At 45.2% G+C, this 17,474-nt stretch overlaps 3 protein-coding genes across 3 annotated transcripts; all 3 read left to right on the top strand.

Annotated features, from left to right (window-relative positions):
• The first annotated feature begins 3,682 nt into the window (after positions 1 to 3,682).
• On the top strand, positions 3,683 to 5,325 carry LOC132328288 (olfactory receptor 4S1-like). The gene is given in 4 exon segments (XM_059848131.1): positions 3,683 to 4,144; positions 4,147 to 4,329; positions 5,022 to 5,125; positions 5,127 to 5,325. Coding segments are annotated over 4 exon segments (948 nt in total).
• Positions 5,326 to 8,369: 3,044 nt separating this feature from the next.
• On the top strand, positions 8,370 to 9,317 carry LOC132328324 (olfactory receptor 4Q2-like). The gene has a single exon (XM_059848162.1). The coding sequence runs from the start codon at positions 8,391 to 8,393 to the stop codon at positions 9,315 to 9,317; it is 927 nt and encodes a 308-aa protein (XP_059704145.1). The 5' UTR covers positions 8,370 to 8,390.
• A 4,994-nt stretch (positions 9,318 to 14,311) lies between these two features.
• LOC132328287 (olfactory receptor 5V1-like) lies at positions 14,312 to 15,322 on the top strand. The gene has a single exon (XM_059848130.1). The coding sequence runs from the start codon at positions 14,312 to 14,314 to the stop codon at positions 15,320 to 15,322; it is 1,011 nt and encodes a 336-aa protein (XP_059704113.1).
• The last annotated feature ends 2,152 nt before the right edge of the window (positions 15,323 to 17,474 follow it).

Here is a 17,474-nt window from a genome sequence, read left to right as displayed (position 1 = left end):
TTTTAGTGCTGCTCAGGTAGAGAAATGTAAATTCTCTCCCATAACATATTTGCTGGTGGTTTCACAACCTCCCTCAGCACTTCTCATTCCCTCCTGTCCCTGCCTAGTGTCACACACCCATCACCACAGTGGGTCCTCCTCTGACCCACAGCCTCTCCCAGCACAGTTCAGCACCTTATGGGATCTCTACTTCTTCATCCAACTTTTCACACAAACTTTCCACCTCAGGAGTTCCAGATGCCCAAACCCTGCTTGTGCTGCCCTCAGCATGGAGCTCTGGGTTCAGGAGCTCTTTCGGTGCACCTTCACACCTCAGAGGATTTCAGCACAGTCCTTCAACACCTCAGCCACTTCAGATTTCACAAAATCCCTCCAGCCCCATGCCTTTCACTTCCAGTTTCACAACTTGCCCCTGAACAGAGCTTCAGGTTCTTCCTCACCTTGTGTCTCCTAAACAGACAGAACCCACCACCACCCACCCACAACATCCCAGTCCTGTCCATGCACACTCCATGTCCCTGAGCCACCCCGATCCAAAGGGTGTGGAAACAGAGAAAACACCTTTCTCCTTTCCTGACATCCTCACAGGGAAATATTTTGTCCCTTAGTCCCTTGGACCAGGGAAGTAAAGGGACAGGAGTGTGATGCCACCCAAATCACTGTCATGTGTGTCAATGGGCACAGGAATGGGCAGATCCAGCCCAAATTTGCTTAGCAGGTCAGAAATGCATTTGTACATCTTCAGTTTCTGTTGTCATCTGTTCTTCCTCTTCCTTTCCCAAAGACTGTAAGACTGTTTTTACTTTCTTACCCAATCCTATTTCCTATAGTGGTTACCGGCAACCCTCATTAACCTGGCCAGGACTCCAGGCTATGGCGTAAAATGATATCAAAATTAAAAGACTATTTTTCTATCCAGAGCACTATTTAATTAATTCCTCACTGATTTGAGGGTTTCCATTTTCTCTGCATGGATTGCTGGCATTCCATGTTGGGAGACATTCAAAATGCCTTTGTTATTATTGGGCCATTCTGAACTTCAGTAAATGTCAGCAAAACAGAGGGATGGGCAGTGCATGAAACTATTTATTGATGCACCTAAATCTCAAACTGAAAATACACAGTACACTTCAGAGCAGTGATTAATTGGAGTTGCAGTAATACACAAATTAATCGAATTCTGGTATGGTTTGGGTTGGAAGAACTTTAAAGTTCATTCAGTTCCACCTTCAGCCATGGGCAGGGAGCCCTTCCACTATCCCAGGTTGCTCCAAACTGTCCTGGAACACTTCCAGGGATGGGGCAGCCACAGCTTCTCTGGGCAACCTGTGCTAGGGCCTCAGTACTCTCCCAGAGAAGAATTTATTCCCAATATCCCATCTAAACCCACCTTCTGTCATTTAAAGCCATTTCCCCTTACTGATTAAGTGACTAGATCCATTTCTTTCCAGAGGAAAGCCTGGAGTGGCAAAGGCTCAACTCAGCTGACTTCCACAGATATACAAGAGCTGACTTCCTCCCCTGCTTTAGTTTCCAATTTGTAAAATGAGGATTTTTAATTATTTTTTTTTTACTTACTCTGTTTCACTGACCTTTGCTGAAACATTGCAAGTTCTTGCAAAAGGCCTTATTCCCTGGGCTACCAGTGATGACATTTCATGGAAAATAGGGACTTGGAGGGTCACCAACAGGTGACCCAAGCCACCCTCTGTCTCTCTTCTGCTTGCTACTAGAAACCTTACAGGTTATTTATTTTTTTTTTCATGAGGGCTTGTGAAGTTTTTTTGGGATACACAATGATTTAAAAATCCTCACAATTTTATAATTACTAACAGTGCCATAAAGCCTAAGCTGTGGTCTAAGGTTTGGGAAACACACAAAGCATGGATTAATGTCAGTCTGGGAATGTTAACTTGACCAGGCACAACACATGCTTTCCCAGTTTAATGTTCAGCTAATCTGTTGGCTGTTATTTCCAAGAATCATGGAATTGTTAAGGTTGGAGAAGCGCTCCAAGGTCATCGAGTCCAACCATTCCCCAGCAGTGCCACCACTAATGTGTGTGCCCAGGTGCCACATCCACAGGTTTTAAATCCCTTCAGACTGATGGTGACTGCACGACTGCTCTTGGAAAACTGTGCCAGGGCTGCACCACCCTGTGAGTGAAGTAATTTTTCCTAAAATCCAGTCTAAACTTCCCCTGGCAGGACAGGATTAATTTCTTCTCCTTCCCACCCCTGAGCATTCACACCTCCCTCCTCCAGCCCCAAGAGCCCTTGAGCTGGGAGATTTCCTTGGAGAGGGTGGAGTATGTCTGTGTAAAGAGGGAATTAAGCCCTGGAGGAGGGAGATTTCCTTGGAGAGGTTTGAGGAAAGTTACTTAAACAGTTTTTTTCTCTTTGCTTGCTGGTCTGTGTGTGCACCCTTCAGTGCCCATGCTCCCTCCAAGCAGCTCTAACATGAGCAGGAAAAGCCAGGATACACTTGGTGATAAAGGAAAGCAAGGAATTAAATGAGGTGGGATTAAAAAAGGCACCTCCTGAGCAAGTGTTGGAAGCTTTTCAGAAGCTGTTCTATGTTCTTTAAAGCCTCTACCAGGAAAGGGAGATTTTGGGGACATAAAATCTTACAGCTCTTATGCAAAAATTAGATCTCCAAACACAGAGAAGGTAAGTTTTCCAGGATATTTTCTCTTTCCTCTTTTCTTTCCTTTTCCTGATTTCCTTTCCTCTTTTTCCCCCCTGCCCTTCCTCTTGACTTTTCTATTTTCACTCTTGAAAGGTGAAAATAGAAAAAGAAATTTCCCCTGAAATTGTCAACCATCTCTGGTTCTTTTTGGCTGTAACCATGTGCAGAACTGGTCTGCAGTCCCAAATCAGGTTATTGAATTCTTCTTCAATTAACCACCTCAGATTTTAGGGGGAAACCCTTGCAATAACAGGATGCTGCAATTCCTTATCCTTTTTTTTTATTATTATAACACATTGTATTTATTTCATATTCCAGTTGATTGCACTATATCATGTACCTCTAGTCAGTGACTGAAAAGATTATTTTAGAGGTAAGAGCTCCCTTTTATCCTTTTCTTGAGTATGTGTTGCCTCCTGTCAATAAAACTACAAGCACAGGAGAAGTCACAAACTTTCCCAACTTCCTCTTCAGGCTTCACTTTTTCAAGTTGGAGAGCAATTTTGGTTTTTCTACATTTCAGCATTTCCTGTGGGTGCTTCATCAGCTTTTTGCCTCTACAAGAGTTTCTGATTTTGCTCTATTTTAAAATCATAAAATAGGAGCCTGGATCAGATGGATCCAATCCCAAAGGGATCCAGTGGTAGCATCCCTGCCCATAGAAGTAGGGTTGGAACTAGATGGTCTCTAAGGTCCCTTCCAATCCAAACAATTCCAGGAGTCTATGATTCTATGGCTGTGTCTCATATAAGGCAAATTAAATATGTAGAGGGGGAAGAACAACAAAAAACCAAAGAAAAACCAAAACAAATTTAAAAAGCACTTGATAAACTTAATTCTAATCCTATGTATTTCTTAGAGAGAATGCACTTCTGATAAAGAATTTATTTTTAAGAATGAAAAAACTGATGAATAATTTTGTCATTATCTTCCCATATTCCCAGGCTCTGCACAGCACATTGCCCACTAGATTGGCAGGGAAAACTCCAGCAGCATGAAGGAATTCATCCTCCTTGGCCTCTCAGAGAACCAAGGGGTGCAGAAAATGTATTTTGTGGTGTTCCTGCTTTTCTACATGCTCACAGTGACAGGAAATCTTACAGTTCTCACTGTGACGAGCAGCCGGCCCCTGAACTCCGCCATGTACTTCTTCCTCTGCCACCTTTCCTTTGTAGATGTTTGTTACTCTGTCACAGCTCCCCAAATGATTTCTGGCTTCCTGGTGGAAAATAACACCATCTCCTTTGCAGGTTACATAGATCAGCTCTTTGGGCTTCATGTTTTTGGCTGCACAGAGGTTTTCATCCTGACAGCCATAGCTTACAACCGCTGCATGGCCATCTGCCAGACCCTGCACTACCCCGCGCTCACGCCCCAGCGCCTCTGCGGCCGCATGGTGGGGGTCTCCTGGACAGGGGGCTTCCTGCATTCCACCCTCCAGACCTTTCCCACCCTTCCCTGCTCCCTTGATATGGCCCCAATAAAGTCACCCACTACTTCTGTGATGTCCACCCCCTGCTCCCCCTGGCCTGTGCAGACACGCGCACCGAGGCCCTGGCCGCGGTGAACAGCGGGGTCATATCCCTGAGCTGCTTCCTCAGTCAGCATGCTAGCTCCCCTGAGGGGCCAAAGGCTGGTGAGGTGTGTTCTGGATGGCAAGGCAGGATGTATTCTATTACCATCTGTATGGCAGTTGTCTTGGTGTTAAGTGGGCAATTTCCCCTTATCTCTCTCCCTGAGAGATCACAATCACTCCTCCCTCAGCAGGGGGCATCCCGTGATAAGAGGCTATTGAATGTCACTGCATGGCTGATAAGAACTGTAACATCCCATTGTGAGATGCTCCGCCCAGAGGGAGGAGCCGAGCATTGCTATCCAGATATAATCAGGAGATTCTGACACACCAGCACAGCTTCTCCACTGGATTCACCAGAGGAACAGCAGCTGCTTCTACTTCCACGGATCAGCGGAGGAAGAATCACCCTTTTTCTACAGGACCCCCTGCTCCAACAGAACCACACCTGACACCTCAGGAAGACTGCAGCCACTTTTCCAATTGGACTGCTGCCAGCACCCTGACCAACAGGGTGTCAGGTTGAGTTCTGACTCTGTCATTTTAGTGTACTGCATTGTTTTTATTTTATCATTTTATGGTTTTTTTCCCCCCTTCCCTATTAAAGAACTGTTATTTCCTGCTCCCATATTTTTTTTTTGCCTGAGAGCCCCTTAATTTAAAATTCATAGCAATTTGGAGGGGTGGGGAGGGTTTGCATTCTCCATTTCAGGGGAAGCTCCTGCCTTCTTTAGCAGGCACCTGTCTTATCCAAACCAAGACAAGGCGGCACAAGGCCCTGTCCACATGCAGGTCCCACATCACTGAGGTGATCCTGTGCCTTGGGCCCAGCACAGTTGTTTACATCCACCCGTCCAGCAGCCTCTGAGGACAGAGGCATGGCCATGTTCTACATGCTCATCACACCCATGCTCAAGCCCCTGATCTACACCCTCTGGAATGGGGAGGTGAAGGGAGCCATGAGGAAACAGTGCAGGAGGAAAGTGGGAAGTGGAAACAGGAAGGGCAAGAGCTGTGGTCATGTTCCCAAACGATCAGAGAAAATCAAGCACATTTTGCTGTAATTTATTCGGTGACAATGCTCCAAAGGGCCTTTCAAAGAACGCTGCCAGTTGGCCTAATCCTGCTGTAATTAGGAAGGCACTAAAAGTTCTTTTTATGATGGAAAAGACATTGGGAACTCTGGCATTCCCTTCCTATTCCCTGTCAATGAGCACAGGCCCACACCAAGGTCTCCTGAGCAGCTGCGACATCACTGCTTAAATACAGTTGAAAATATTGAAAATATTGTCCAGGTGGAGCACCCCATAAGAAACAAAAAATAAAAAAACCCCTGATATTAAGAGCTAGGTAGGTGCTTTGTTAATGAAGGAACAGGAGGGGAAACTTCTCTACATCCTCCCCAACTTCAGCAAATCTTTTCTGCCCTGTTCCAGGTCAGGCTGGATGGGGCCTGGAGCAACCTAGTCTGGGGAAAGGTGTCCGTGCCCATGGCAGGGGTTAGAATGAGATGGTCTATGAGGTACCTTTCAATCCAAACAGCAATTCTGCAATTCCATAATTCTCCTATAATTCAACCTACTTCACCTATCTCTGCCTAAGACAGCAGTAAATAAAATAAATGTAGTTTTAAATGCTTTGGAGGTGAGCACCAGTGGGGTTTTTTAGAGGTCTCACATCTGGGTGCTTCTGAGCAAATATTCACTTATAGCTTATGGAAAGTGTCACTGGAAACAGTGTTAGGCTCCTCTACACTTTGCAAAGAATTCTTACAAGAATTTCATACTTGAGCTCAAAAGTTGCTTCTGTGCTTCACTGTGTCAGTAAAAATACCTGCTAAGCAAGGAAGGCTCACCACAAATCTTTGTGCATTTTTTGACATGATTTCCTGAGTTACTTCTTGTTTTAAAGCTGTAAGTAAGGTGTCTAAGGGATAACATCAGTGATATGTTGCTTTCTGCTCTCAACATGTAAGTTAGTAAGAAATAAGATTGTAGATGTAAAATACGGGCTTATGACAGAAAGAAAAATTTGTATCCATTTATAAGAATTTATATAAATGTCCTATGTAAGAGACATCTTTACTCTGATGTCTCTCTGCAGGGATTAAAGCAATAACTACCCAAGGAACAATTTTAGTTCCTTGCCCACTGGTAATTTCTGACAAAACTCGCTTTGCCTCTGGGATCTCATTACTCCTAACAGCCTTGTGCTTTGTGGTGTGATTTACTTGAACTATTTCTGCTACAAAAATAATTGAAGATGCTCCAGAAGGTTAGTTTTTGTTTTGTTTTTTGTTTTTTTTTTTTTTTTTTGTGTAGTGGGAACTACAGAAGGTTGGGCTGTTCTTTTCAGGGCTTAGACTTGGCAGAGATACAGAGCTGCTTTCATAACTTCTGAGCAGCACCTTGCAGAGAGTTTCTGATGGAACCAAGAGGTTCCGATGGAACCCCCTGAAGTGGTTTGGGGAGGTCGTCAGAAGAGCGACAGCAAGTGAGCTCTGTGGAAGTGCTCTGGGATTGTTCCTTTGTTTTGCTCAGGCCCCACTGAAATCCTGCCTTTGCAAAGCAGCATTGCTGGTGAGTGACTTTTGGGAGGTCTATTTTATGACTTAGAAAAAAAAAAAAATTAAAAATCAGTTACAGCTTTAGAATCCTAGAATGGTGTGGGCTGGAAGGCACCTTGAAGCTCGTCTTGTTATGATCCCCTGCCATGGGGGATTGGTCAGGTTGCTCCAAGCCCAAGCCCTGTCCAGCTTCGTCTTGAGCACTTTCAGGAATATCACACCCACTAGTGATCCTGGGGTTCTGCATGGGAATGCTGTAAGGATGGATCTGTGGGTGTTTTTCAGTAAAGCAGAAACATCTCATTCACTAGCCAAGTGTCACTACAGGTGTATTTATGGGGTGTTTCATACCACAGCCAGGACCTGGATATTATTTCTGCCACCCTCCTCAGCTGAATAAGCAGAGCTTATGTTAGTACATGTCAGTGACATATTCTGGCTTGGATTTCACTGTCACTCCTTCAGGAAAGCATTGGCTTTAAACTGAAATTGTTCCAAAAAGACAGCAGAAGAAATACAGAGGATATTCAACATACCAGAGGACAATGTGTGTGTCCTGTTAATGTCCCCTGTCTAATGATTTGGCCTTTTGGATCTTTTAAGGCAGCTTTTATTCAATGCTGTAAGCATCATAGACGTCTGGTTTCTTACTTGTAGCCTCCTGCTTGCTGACTTATAAACTCCTTGTCAGGAATGAGCAGCAAAGGAATTTCCTGGAGGGATTTTAAATGGACAAGTGCATTCCTCTGCTGGTCCCACTTTTACCTCCACAGGACAGTGACTGTACTTGTCTATTGAAAACCTTTAAAATTTCCTTTTAAAAATATAAAGGTCGAGCAACCATGCAGGGTTTTGCAGCTTCTGCTGTGTTAGAACTCCCAATTTCTCCAGTGAGGAACTTCCCAGACCTGGTTTCTGTGCATGTATTCCCAGTTTCAGAGTGAATAAGTTAACTGGAGAGCCCTTTCCTCAGTTTAGAGGAGGGTCATTAGGATCAGAACATGGAACAGCTTATGCCTGAGAATGGCAGCATTTGCTTGTAGTCACTTCAATTTTCCAGCAGGTAAAAGGAGAGCACAGCATTTTTCCAGCATTCATGGCTCTTGTTATCTGAGATCAGGATGAGCTGGAATCACCATTCCTGAAGGGATTTAAAAGCAGTATGGATGCAGTACTTGGGGACGTGGTTTAGTGGAGGTCTTGGGAGTGCTGGGGGGAGAACTGGACTCAATAGAGTCTTTTCCAACACTTACATTTCCCTAATTAGGTGATTTCTCCCTGACAGAGAAATGGGAGCCCACCAACCATGATGCAGGAAAATAGTGGTCAGATTGAGTTCAGGGGAGAAGGTCAGTGTGGAAGGGCAGGACAGAGATCTGAATAGGGACAGAATAGGGGGTGAGTGCAAACTCTGCTTTCTGTCATTTGTGACATGACACTGTGCTTTTTGCAGAAGCAAATGCAAAAACTGCTCACACCATCCATGAGCCTTGGAGCTGTAGCACATTCCCTTCCCTTCCTGGTCACCCCCCGAGCCGTGCCATGGCAGCCTGAGCTGCAGCGATGGCACAGGACAACTCCTCGCGGGTGACTGAATTCATCCTCCTAGGGCTCTCCGACACCCAGGGGCTGCAACTCCTCTTTTTCACCCTCATCCTTCTGGCCTACACCATGGTCCTGCTGGGCAACCTCCTCATCATTGTGACAGTCAGGACGGACCCCAAGCTCTCCTCGCCCATGTACTTCCTCCTCTGCAATCTGTCCTTCCTCGATATCTGCTACACCTCTGTCACAGCCCCCAGGGTGCTGGTGTCCCTGCTCTCAGGACACAAGGCCATTGCCTTTGAGGGCTGCATGGCCCAGCTGTTTTTCCTGCACTTTGTGGGTTCCTCAGAGATGTTCCTCCTGACGGTGATGGCGTTCGACCGCTACATGGCCATCTGCAGGCCCCTGCACTACACGGCCATCATGGCCCGTGGGGCCTGCTGGGCGCTGGTCGCTGCCTGCTGGGCTGGGGGCTTTATCCACTCTGCTGTCCAGACCGTGCTCATGCTGCAGCTGCCCTTCTGTGGCCCCAACACCATCAACAGCTACTTCTGTGATGTGCCGCCCGTCATCCGCCTGGCCTGCGCCGACACCGCCCTCACTGAGTGGCTCATGGCCTCCAACAGCGGCCTCATATCCCTGGGCTGCTTCCTGGTGCTGGTGGCCTCATACGCCCTCATCCTGGCCAAGGTCCAGGCCCGCGTCTCCCAGGGGAACTGGAAGGCCCTGTCCACCTGTGCCTCACACGTGATGGCCGTCACCCTGTTCTTCATGCCCTGCATCTTCACCTACCTGCGGCCCGCTGGGACCTTGCCCACCAGCAAGTACGTCTGTGCCATCTACACCATCCTGTCACCCATGATGAACCCCCTCATCTACACCCTGAGGAGCAGCGAGGTGAAGGAATCCATGTGGAGACTCAGGAAGCGCTGCAGAACCTTCTGAGACAGGCTGGGTTGGCAGAACCCTGGAGGTACACCCAGAGTTACACCTGAAGTCACGTTCCTACTCTACTCCTACACAATAATGACTCAGTGGCTAAAGCCCACAGACTTCAAATTATGTACAAATACATTTCTATACACATATAACTGTTCATATTAAAAATCCATGCTGAAAAACTCAAACTTCCTAAACCCTTCCACTCACGTGGGATCATAATTTTTGAAATAAATGAATGAACCCAGGGTGAGGCTTGTCTCCCTGTCTGATGTGCTTTTCCTGTGCTGTGACAGCAGATGGCAGAGGCACATGCACTACGTGTCCCCAAATTCACCCAGCGACACTGGAAGACAGAGACGGTGCAGATTCTGCTTGCAGGGCTTCCTTTAGACACATAGGAATATGTTTAGTCATAATTCTCTCACAGAAGTGAATTATTTAAATCATACAAGGCCCAATGTATAGAAGAAGGAGGAGGAGTGGAGACAGACTCCACAGACAAGGAGTGTCCTGCATAGAGGCAGGACAAGAGGGAATGGCTTGACACTGACACAGGGTGGGTTTAGATGGGATATTGGGAAGACATTCTTCCATGTGGTGGTTTGGCATGGGTTTCCCATGGCTGCCCTGTTCCTAGAAGTGTTCCAGTCCAGCTTGGATGGGGCTTGGAGCAATGTAGGATATCAGGATTGTGGAAGATGTCCCTACTCATGTCAGGTGGGTGGAATGGGATTGTCTATAAGGTCCCTTCCAATCCAAACTGACTCTATGAGAGCAGCAGTTACAGCACCAAATCCATCACGGATAGAAATTCAGTGGTTCTAAGGAGAGGAACACCATAAACTTCTTTGTGTTAGAATGACTTAGGATTGGATTCATCCCACCTAAATAAAATCATGGAATCACTGAAGTGGGAAAAGCCCAGTAAGATCATCAAGCCCAACCATTCTGCAGGGCTGCTCAGGTCACCACTAACCCATGTCCCCAGATGCCATATCCACATAGCTTTTAAATCCCTTCAGGATTAGCCACTCTACCACTGCCGTGGGCAGCCTGTTCCAGGGCTGGAAAACCCTTCCCATGAAGGAATTTTTCCTAACATCCAATCTAAATTGCTGCACAGGAAGTGAAAGGATTTCCACTTTCCCTGTCTCTCCTCACTGTCTTAAATTAGCCTCACTCCCACACCTGTAGGAAGAGGAGGATCAGAGAGTCATTGATCCTCCTGGTTAAAAGAGATTTCCAAACATCTCCCATCCTTGTGGAAATGAGATTTCTTTTTAGTAGTGAATTTCTACTCAGAATCATCACAGAATGGCTTGGGCTGGAAGGGAGCTTTTTTTTTTAGTATTAGAAAAAAATGTTTAGAAATAAAAATGTTCTTTAGGTCAATTAGGGTAAATTTTAATTGAGAAAAAAAATGTATCACTGTGATAATTTTTTTCACATTCCCATAAAGCTTTTATAAATAATTTGTTTATAAATCAATGCAAGGCAAATTGGAGCTGTGGTCCAGTTATTTTGATGGTGTCAATTTGTTCACCAGGTATAAACTGGGGGCATCAACAGTGAACTGATTTGAAAGAACTGCTCCAACTTTGATAAAATAAATAAAAATTACATATTTTTGGGACCTGGGATTTCAATATAAGGGGCTTGGAGCAACCTGATCCAGTGGAATATGTCCCTGCCCATTGCAGGGGATTGGAATGGGATGAGCTTGAAAGTCCCTTCCAAACCAAACCATTCTATGAAGACAAACAATTTAATATAATTGATTTTTTTCTCCCCTGGAAACATCTTGGGATAACTTTAACAAGGCCTCAGAAGATGCTGTTAAAAAGTTGGTGCCTGACAAATTGTAAAGGTGCAGCTTTGGCAGCTGAGTTTGTCCCTGTATGTAAATTGGCTCCACTGCGCACCATTAAAATCTCAAGTTCTTTCTCTCCTGGAAATTATCAGCTCTATGAGCTCATCCTCAGATTTACTGCCTTCACCTAGAGGACAGTGAAAAAAGGCCTCAAAGGGGGAAAAAAAATCCTTTGAGAACTGGCAGGATCTCTACAATGCTTTTGTTAAATCCCAAGAAGCCTGAAGAGATCCCAGGCTAATTGGTTATATTTAAAGACTATGAGACTGAAACACAAATGGACATCAGACAAAAGGGAGCATTTTCAACAGACTCTAATCAGTCTGGGCTCAGCATAAACATTCCTAGATGGAAATCTCAAACAATGACAAAGCTGGGTAGTCCCAGAAGTGGACAAAAATCAAATCACTTTGGTTGTGTTACAGTGGGGATGTCAGGGAGGAGTGGGCAAGAGGAGTCTAATCCAGCCTGTCATCAATTAGTGTGCATCTGGATTCTGCAAATAGAGATATTTTTGTTGTTGTTTGTTTTAAGGGGGTTTTTTTAATGAATTTTTTAAATAAAATATAATGCAATACAATTTTTATGTATTTACCCTGAGGCAGAACACTTATCTCAAAAACTACGCTGTGTTTCTACTTCTAAATAACCCAGCTAAGATTATCCCTGAAAATAAGCAAGGGAGATGTGGAGTTGAGAGCCTGGGAGACTGGCACCTTGATGAGGCCAATGCATCCCACCCCAAAAGAAACATTTAAGATTTATGAGGGGAACAGAATCACAGAATGATTTGGCTTGGAAAAGAGAGGTGAGGGATGGATCTCTTTGCTGTATCTCTTTCTCCATCTGGATTTATTACAAAATTCTTTATTGCAAAACTCCATGGGAAGTCTGATGCCTGATGGTCCTTGGGCTGACTGCAGCACACAGGGAAAGGGCTGGGCCATGGGGATTTATTCCAGCCTCAGGTCTGCACTCTCATGGCAGGACAGGCCTGTGCTGTGTGAGCCCTGGGGAATTCCAGTTTATACAGTCCTGGAATGGTTTGGGTTGAAATGGACCTTAAAGTTCATGTTGTTCCACCCCCTGCCATGGGCAGGGACACCTTCCACTGTCCCAGGCTGCTCCAAACCCCATCCAACCTGGCCTTGGACACAGGATCCAGGGGCATCCACAGCTTCCCTGGGCATTCTGTGCCAGGACCTCACCACCCTCACAGGGAAGAATTTCTTCCTAATATCCATACTAAATTCCTCATCTTTTAGTTTAAAACCATTCCCTCTTGTCCTATCACTGTTTGCCCATGTAAGATGCAGAATCTTTCATTTTCCAGGAGTTTGCAAACACAGCAAATACAGCAAACAGGCTGGAAGAATGATGGACAGCAAGAGTCCTTCATGTGAACAGTGCAGAATTTATGGTCAGGTATTGCTGGAATAGGAGCAGGCCTGCTCCCAATCCTGGACATCACATGGGAAGTGGCACTCCCATAAATCACACACGGATGCTTAATGGGACCAGAGGGGAATCTTTGTAATTTTGGTTTCTTTGCTTTCCAGCTGCTTTTGGCAATGTTCTGAAAAACCCATACATGCAATTAAGGGAACACCCAAAAAAACTGTCAGACACACTTGTCCCCCAACACTCCCTCATATTTATAATACCTCATTAAAGAAGAGAGGTGCCTACTCCTGCAGCCAAGCCAGCCCTTGTGCCAGCGCTGGCAGGTGTGTGAATATTCCAATGCTGCTTTGTCAGGATTCATCTCTTCCTTATGAGTGAAATAATTTTTATGTCACGTGTAGAAAGAAGAAAAAGGATTGTTTTGTTTCCTGGAGATACAGACAGCTATAAATCACCTGTAAATAATTCCGTGCAGCAGTGAGTATTTCTGTGTTATTTCTGTGCTATTTCACCTGAATGAGCTCCCCATTTCATGAACAAGTGATGTCCCTTTTATTTCTGCTGAGTTAACTATTTCTTATGTAGTTTAAGCCCTGACTTTGCTCCCTCTCAAGCTTCTGGGAGATCATGAGACCACAGAGGAGCCTGGCCAGATGAAATATTTCATCAATCTATTTATCTCTGCATATCTTACAAAGGAGAATGTGGTACAATATTCCCACCATCTCAAAATCAATCCCAAAGTCTCCCAAAATTGAGGCATTTGGACTGAACTTTGCTTTCCCTCCCTCTAGGGCTGGTATGTAAATCCTTACTGTAAATACTGAGCTACATTCTATGGAGCAGTGTAGGGTAAATGGGAAGATCCTTTAATGCCACATTTAGACTTCTTTGAACTGGGGAAATGGGATGGGGGAAAGTCCAGATAGATGCTAGAAGTACTAATAGTATTATGGAAGTCTGTAGGGTAAAATTTATAGTAGAAAATTTATTGTAGGAAAAAAATTATAGAAAACTGGGTCTTTAATGGGATGCCAAACTTATTTTTGTATTATTACTTGTAACTTATTTTTATGATAGAGTCATAGAATGGTTTGGGTTGGAAATCTCCTTAATGCTGATTCCAACCCCCTGCAATGGGCAAGGACACCTTCCACTAGACCAGGTTGCTCCAAGCCCCATCCAAAAGCTGAAAAAAAAAACCCAACATGCATCCATCTGCTGATTATGAGAGATTTAATTCTTTTCTGACAGCATTACTCCCTTGAAAGGTTTCAGCTTCTGTTACTAATCTAGACCCTTTTAGTGGTATTATTAACACCAGGTATTTTATGTTGAAAGGAATTTTAGGGATCTATACCACTCTCCCCTTGCTCAGAGAACCCTGAAAGCCCCATTGTGCTGCCTGGGGCGGTGTCCAAGCTGGATGCCACAGGGAAGGTAACTTCAACTTCCAGCTCTTCAGTCTGAGGTGGCAACTTGCAAAACCCAACATTTTGCTTTAATCACTGTGAAGTTTAATACCTGTATTTTGCCTTTTGCATTAGGAATGTGTGGGTAAAATTTAGATTTTGAGTGCAGCAATGCTTGGAAACGGTTTTGAACTTCAAAATGGACAAAAAAAAACCCCTCACAATCTTTAAAACGGGGATGAAATTGTGATTAGGTTACACCTTCTTTATTCCAGGGAAACCTCTGCCTCGTTCCCACAATGAGAGATAAGATGCAGAGGGTCAACCTCTCAGCAGTATCCGAGTTTGTTTTCGTGGGCCTCTCTGATGCTCCAGAAATCCGTTTGCTTCTCTTTGTGCTGTTTCTGCTCATTTATTTGGCCACCATGGCAGGCAACATCACTCTCCTCATTGCCCTCAGCACTGACTCCCACCTGCACAGCCCCATGTACTTCTTCCTTGGCAACTTATCCCTGCTGGATCTCTTATGTCCCACCATCACCATGCCCAAGATGCTGGGGACCTTGCTGTTGGAGCACAAAGAGATTTCTTTCTCTGGCTGCCTGTTCCAGCACTTTTCACTGATTGCTGTGGTGGGCACAGAGATTTTCCTCCTGGCTGTGATGGCCTACGACCGCTACATGGCTGTGTGCCACCCCCTGAGGTACCCGAGCATCATGAGCACGAAGCTGTGTGCTCAGCTGGCCCTGGGCACCTGGGCAACAGGGCTTCTGAACTCCCTGCTGCACACCTCTCTGGTTTTCACACTCTCTTTCTGTGGTCCTAAGAAAATCCAGCAGTATTACTGTGACCTTCCTCCCATGCTGGCCCTCTCCTGCTCGTCCACCCACAGCAGGGAGTTGGTGATCCTGGTGGTGGCCGGGGTGCTGGGGAGCAGCGCCTGCGTGGTCACTGTGGTCTCTTACATCTGTATCCTCCTGGAAATCCTGGCCAGGAGGTCCTCTGGGATCTGGCACAAGGCTTTCTCCACCTGTGGTTGTCACCTGGCCATAGTTTGCCTTTTTTATGGGACCACCATCTTCACCTACGTCCACCCTTCCTTCACCTATTCCCTGCACTGGGATAGGGTTGTATCCATGCTCTATGGAATGCTCACCCCGCTCCTAAATCCCATCATCTACAGCCTCAGGAACAAAGAGGTAAAATGTGCCCTAAAAAGAGTGATCAGCCAGGTGAGAAGGGCTTTAACAAGACAAGAAAACCTCGCTCAGTCTCCGCCATCAGCTGGGAAGAAACCACAGTTTGTGACTGAACCTCTCTAACTTTCTGACATCTAAAAATTAATTGTTGGAATCCAAATTCATTTTCTGGGCTGAAAACTCCTCCTCTGGGCTGAAAACTCCTTCTTTTGGCTCCCTCTGCAGTTAGAAGGGAGAGCTGTGCATTTCCAGAATTGTATGGCACAGCTTCAGGTCATTTTCACAGGAGAAAAGTCCAGCTGGGAATGCTGTTCTCCACTGAGCACTGAGAAAGCTGAGGTGAGAACAGGCAGGTGTTGGATGCATATTTTAGGGCAGGAATTCTGGGAATTGGTACTCAGGAACACTTAGATACACTGTATGAAAGCAGTTTATATCTCTTTCAAAATTAAACTCCAAATATATTAAATTATGTTTTATGGATCAGCTCTGAAATGCTCTCCTCTCTCTCTCTCTCTCTCTCTCTCTCTCTCTCTGTCTCCCTCTCTCCTTGTTGGGTGTCTGTTATTTGCTGGAATTGCCAGAGTTACATCTCTGGAGCCATGTTTGCCACTCCATTTTTCCTTTTACCCATTTTTTTCTCCTTGCTGCATCAAATCCTAATGGAAAGAGAGGTCATGCTGCTTCCTGCAGCTCATCCCTCTCTTCACCACCTCTCTTCTTTGTAGAGAGTTAATAAATAATCTCTAAAAATGCTGAGATTACTCTCACTTGATTGACCCCCAAAGTTTATGCTGAAATAGGTTTAATAAAATCTCTTTTATTTAGCAACAAGTGCCTCTGAATTTTTAAATACTTTCACTCTGTGATGAGACTTTTTATTAATTTTAGCCTTAAAGTGTCTGAAATGCAAGAAAATTCATCAGTGTGAACGAGATTACAACTGTGAGCAGGATATTTATGAAGGAAAAAAAATCCTTGTTCCAGCTCACAAGGAATGGCTGAATGGTAGCACAAACAGGGCACAGGAGTTGGATTTGTCTTTATTCACAACTTTACTCCTGACTAGAACCCCTGGAACCTGGAATCTGTTCCAGGCTGTTGATAGCCCCCTTGGGATGTCCCAAGCACTTCCACAAGGTTCTGAGGGACTTCTGCCAACCACAAGTTGTTGGCCATGGGAAGCTGCTGGTGCAGCTGGTAAAGGATAATGATGAAGGATCAATTATCCTTCAAATTCCTGCCATAACTTCTGCACCAACCAAGTGGAGGACTGGAGAGGTGTTGGCCAAGCCATGAATTCTTCAACCAAGGTGTGGAGAAGTTGGGACAAACTGAACTGCTTTGGAAGTTTTCATTTTCTTTAAAAAGGAGGAAAGTTTCCTCCCCCTCAGTGCCTGTGAAATTGTCCCTGGGGACTTGTTAGAAGGATGAGGGAGGTCCACCAGGAGCTTCCTAAGAAGGTTTTAAGATCATTAGAGTCTTCTTCAGGATGCCCAAAAGGGCTTGTTAAGATGAAGGGCCTTGGGTGGCTGTTCCCTGCATGACTGGAAAATGCTCCTCTTTCCAGAGGTGATGGAATCTAACTGTAGCTGTCTAGAGAGATGCCTAAGGATGGACATCAGCCTGTGTGCAATTCCAAACCCTGGATGCCTTTTAAAAGAGGCATTAGAATTCCAAGGTACCAAACTAGAGCCTGATTTCCAATGTGTGTCCAGATGGGAGATTTTGATGCCTCTCCTGGCTTGTGAAGGTGGAAAGGTTGGATTATCAAGTCTAATTCTGCTACAGTTCCCTCCCTCTCCACCCATCCCAGCCATGTGCTCCCAAAAAGACCCACTGTAAGGAGCTGCTTGCTGCCAGTGGACCAAACAAGGCTCACACCAAAAGCTGGGATCTAGTCTTTAGGTAACTTGGCAAGGAATATGCTCCTCCTTTTCTCTTTCTTCCCAGAGGAGCTGTGGCTGCCTCATCCCTGGAAGTGTTCCAGGCCAGGCTGGATGGGCCTTGAAGCAACCTAGTCTGGTGGGAAGTGTCCATTAGAGGTTCACTCTTTATCATCAGCTGTATCACCCCTTCATTGAGGCACTAATCCCTAAATATTCCTCAAAACCAAGACATCCTCTTTCATTTTCCTTGTGCCCAGTAACCTCTGACACTGGAAGGAGACAGCTGTCATTTTCTTTGGCACCACTGGAAAAATTTAGCAGGGAATTGTAATAATACACCATAATACACTCACCCTGTTTCTCCTCCTCTTTTCCTTGAATGTCTC

Source organism: Haemorhous mexicanus, chromosome 6 (genome assembly GCF_027477595.1).
Source record: "Haemorhous mexicanus isolate bHaeMex1 chromosome 6, bHaeMex1.pri, whole genome shotgun sequence".
Lineage (NCBI taxonomy): Eukaryota > Metazoa > Chordata > Aves > Passeriformes > Fringillidae > Haemorhous > Haemorhous mexicanus.
This window is presented reverse-complemented; position numbering and strand designations above follow the sequence as displayed.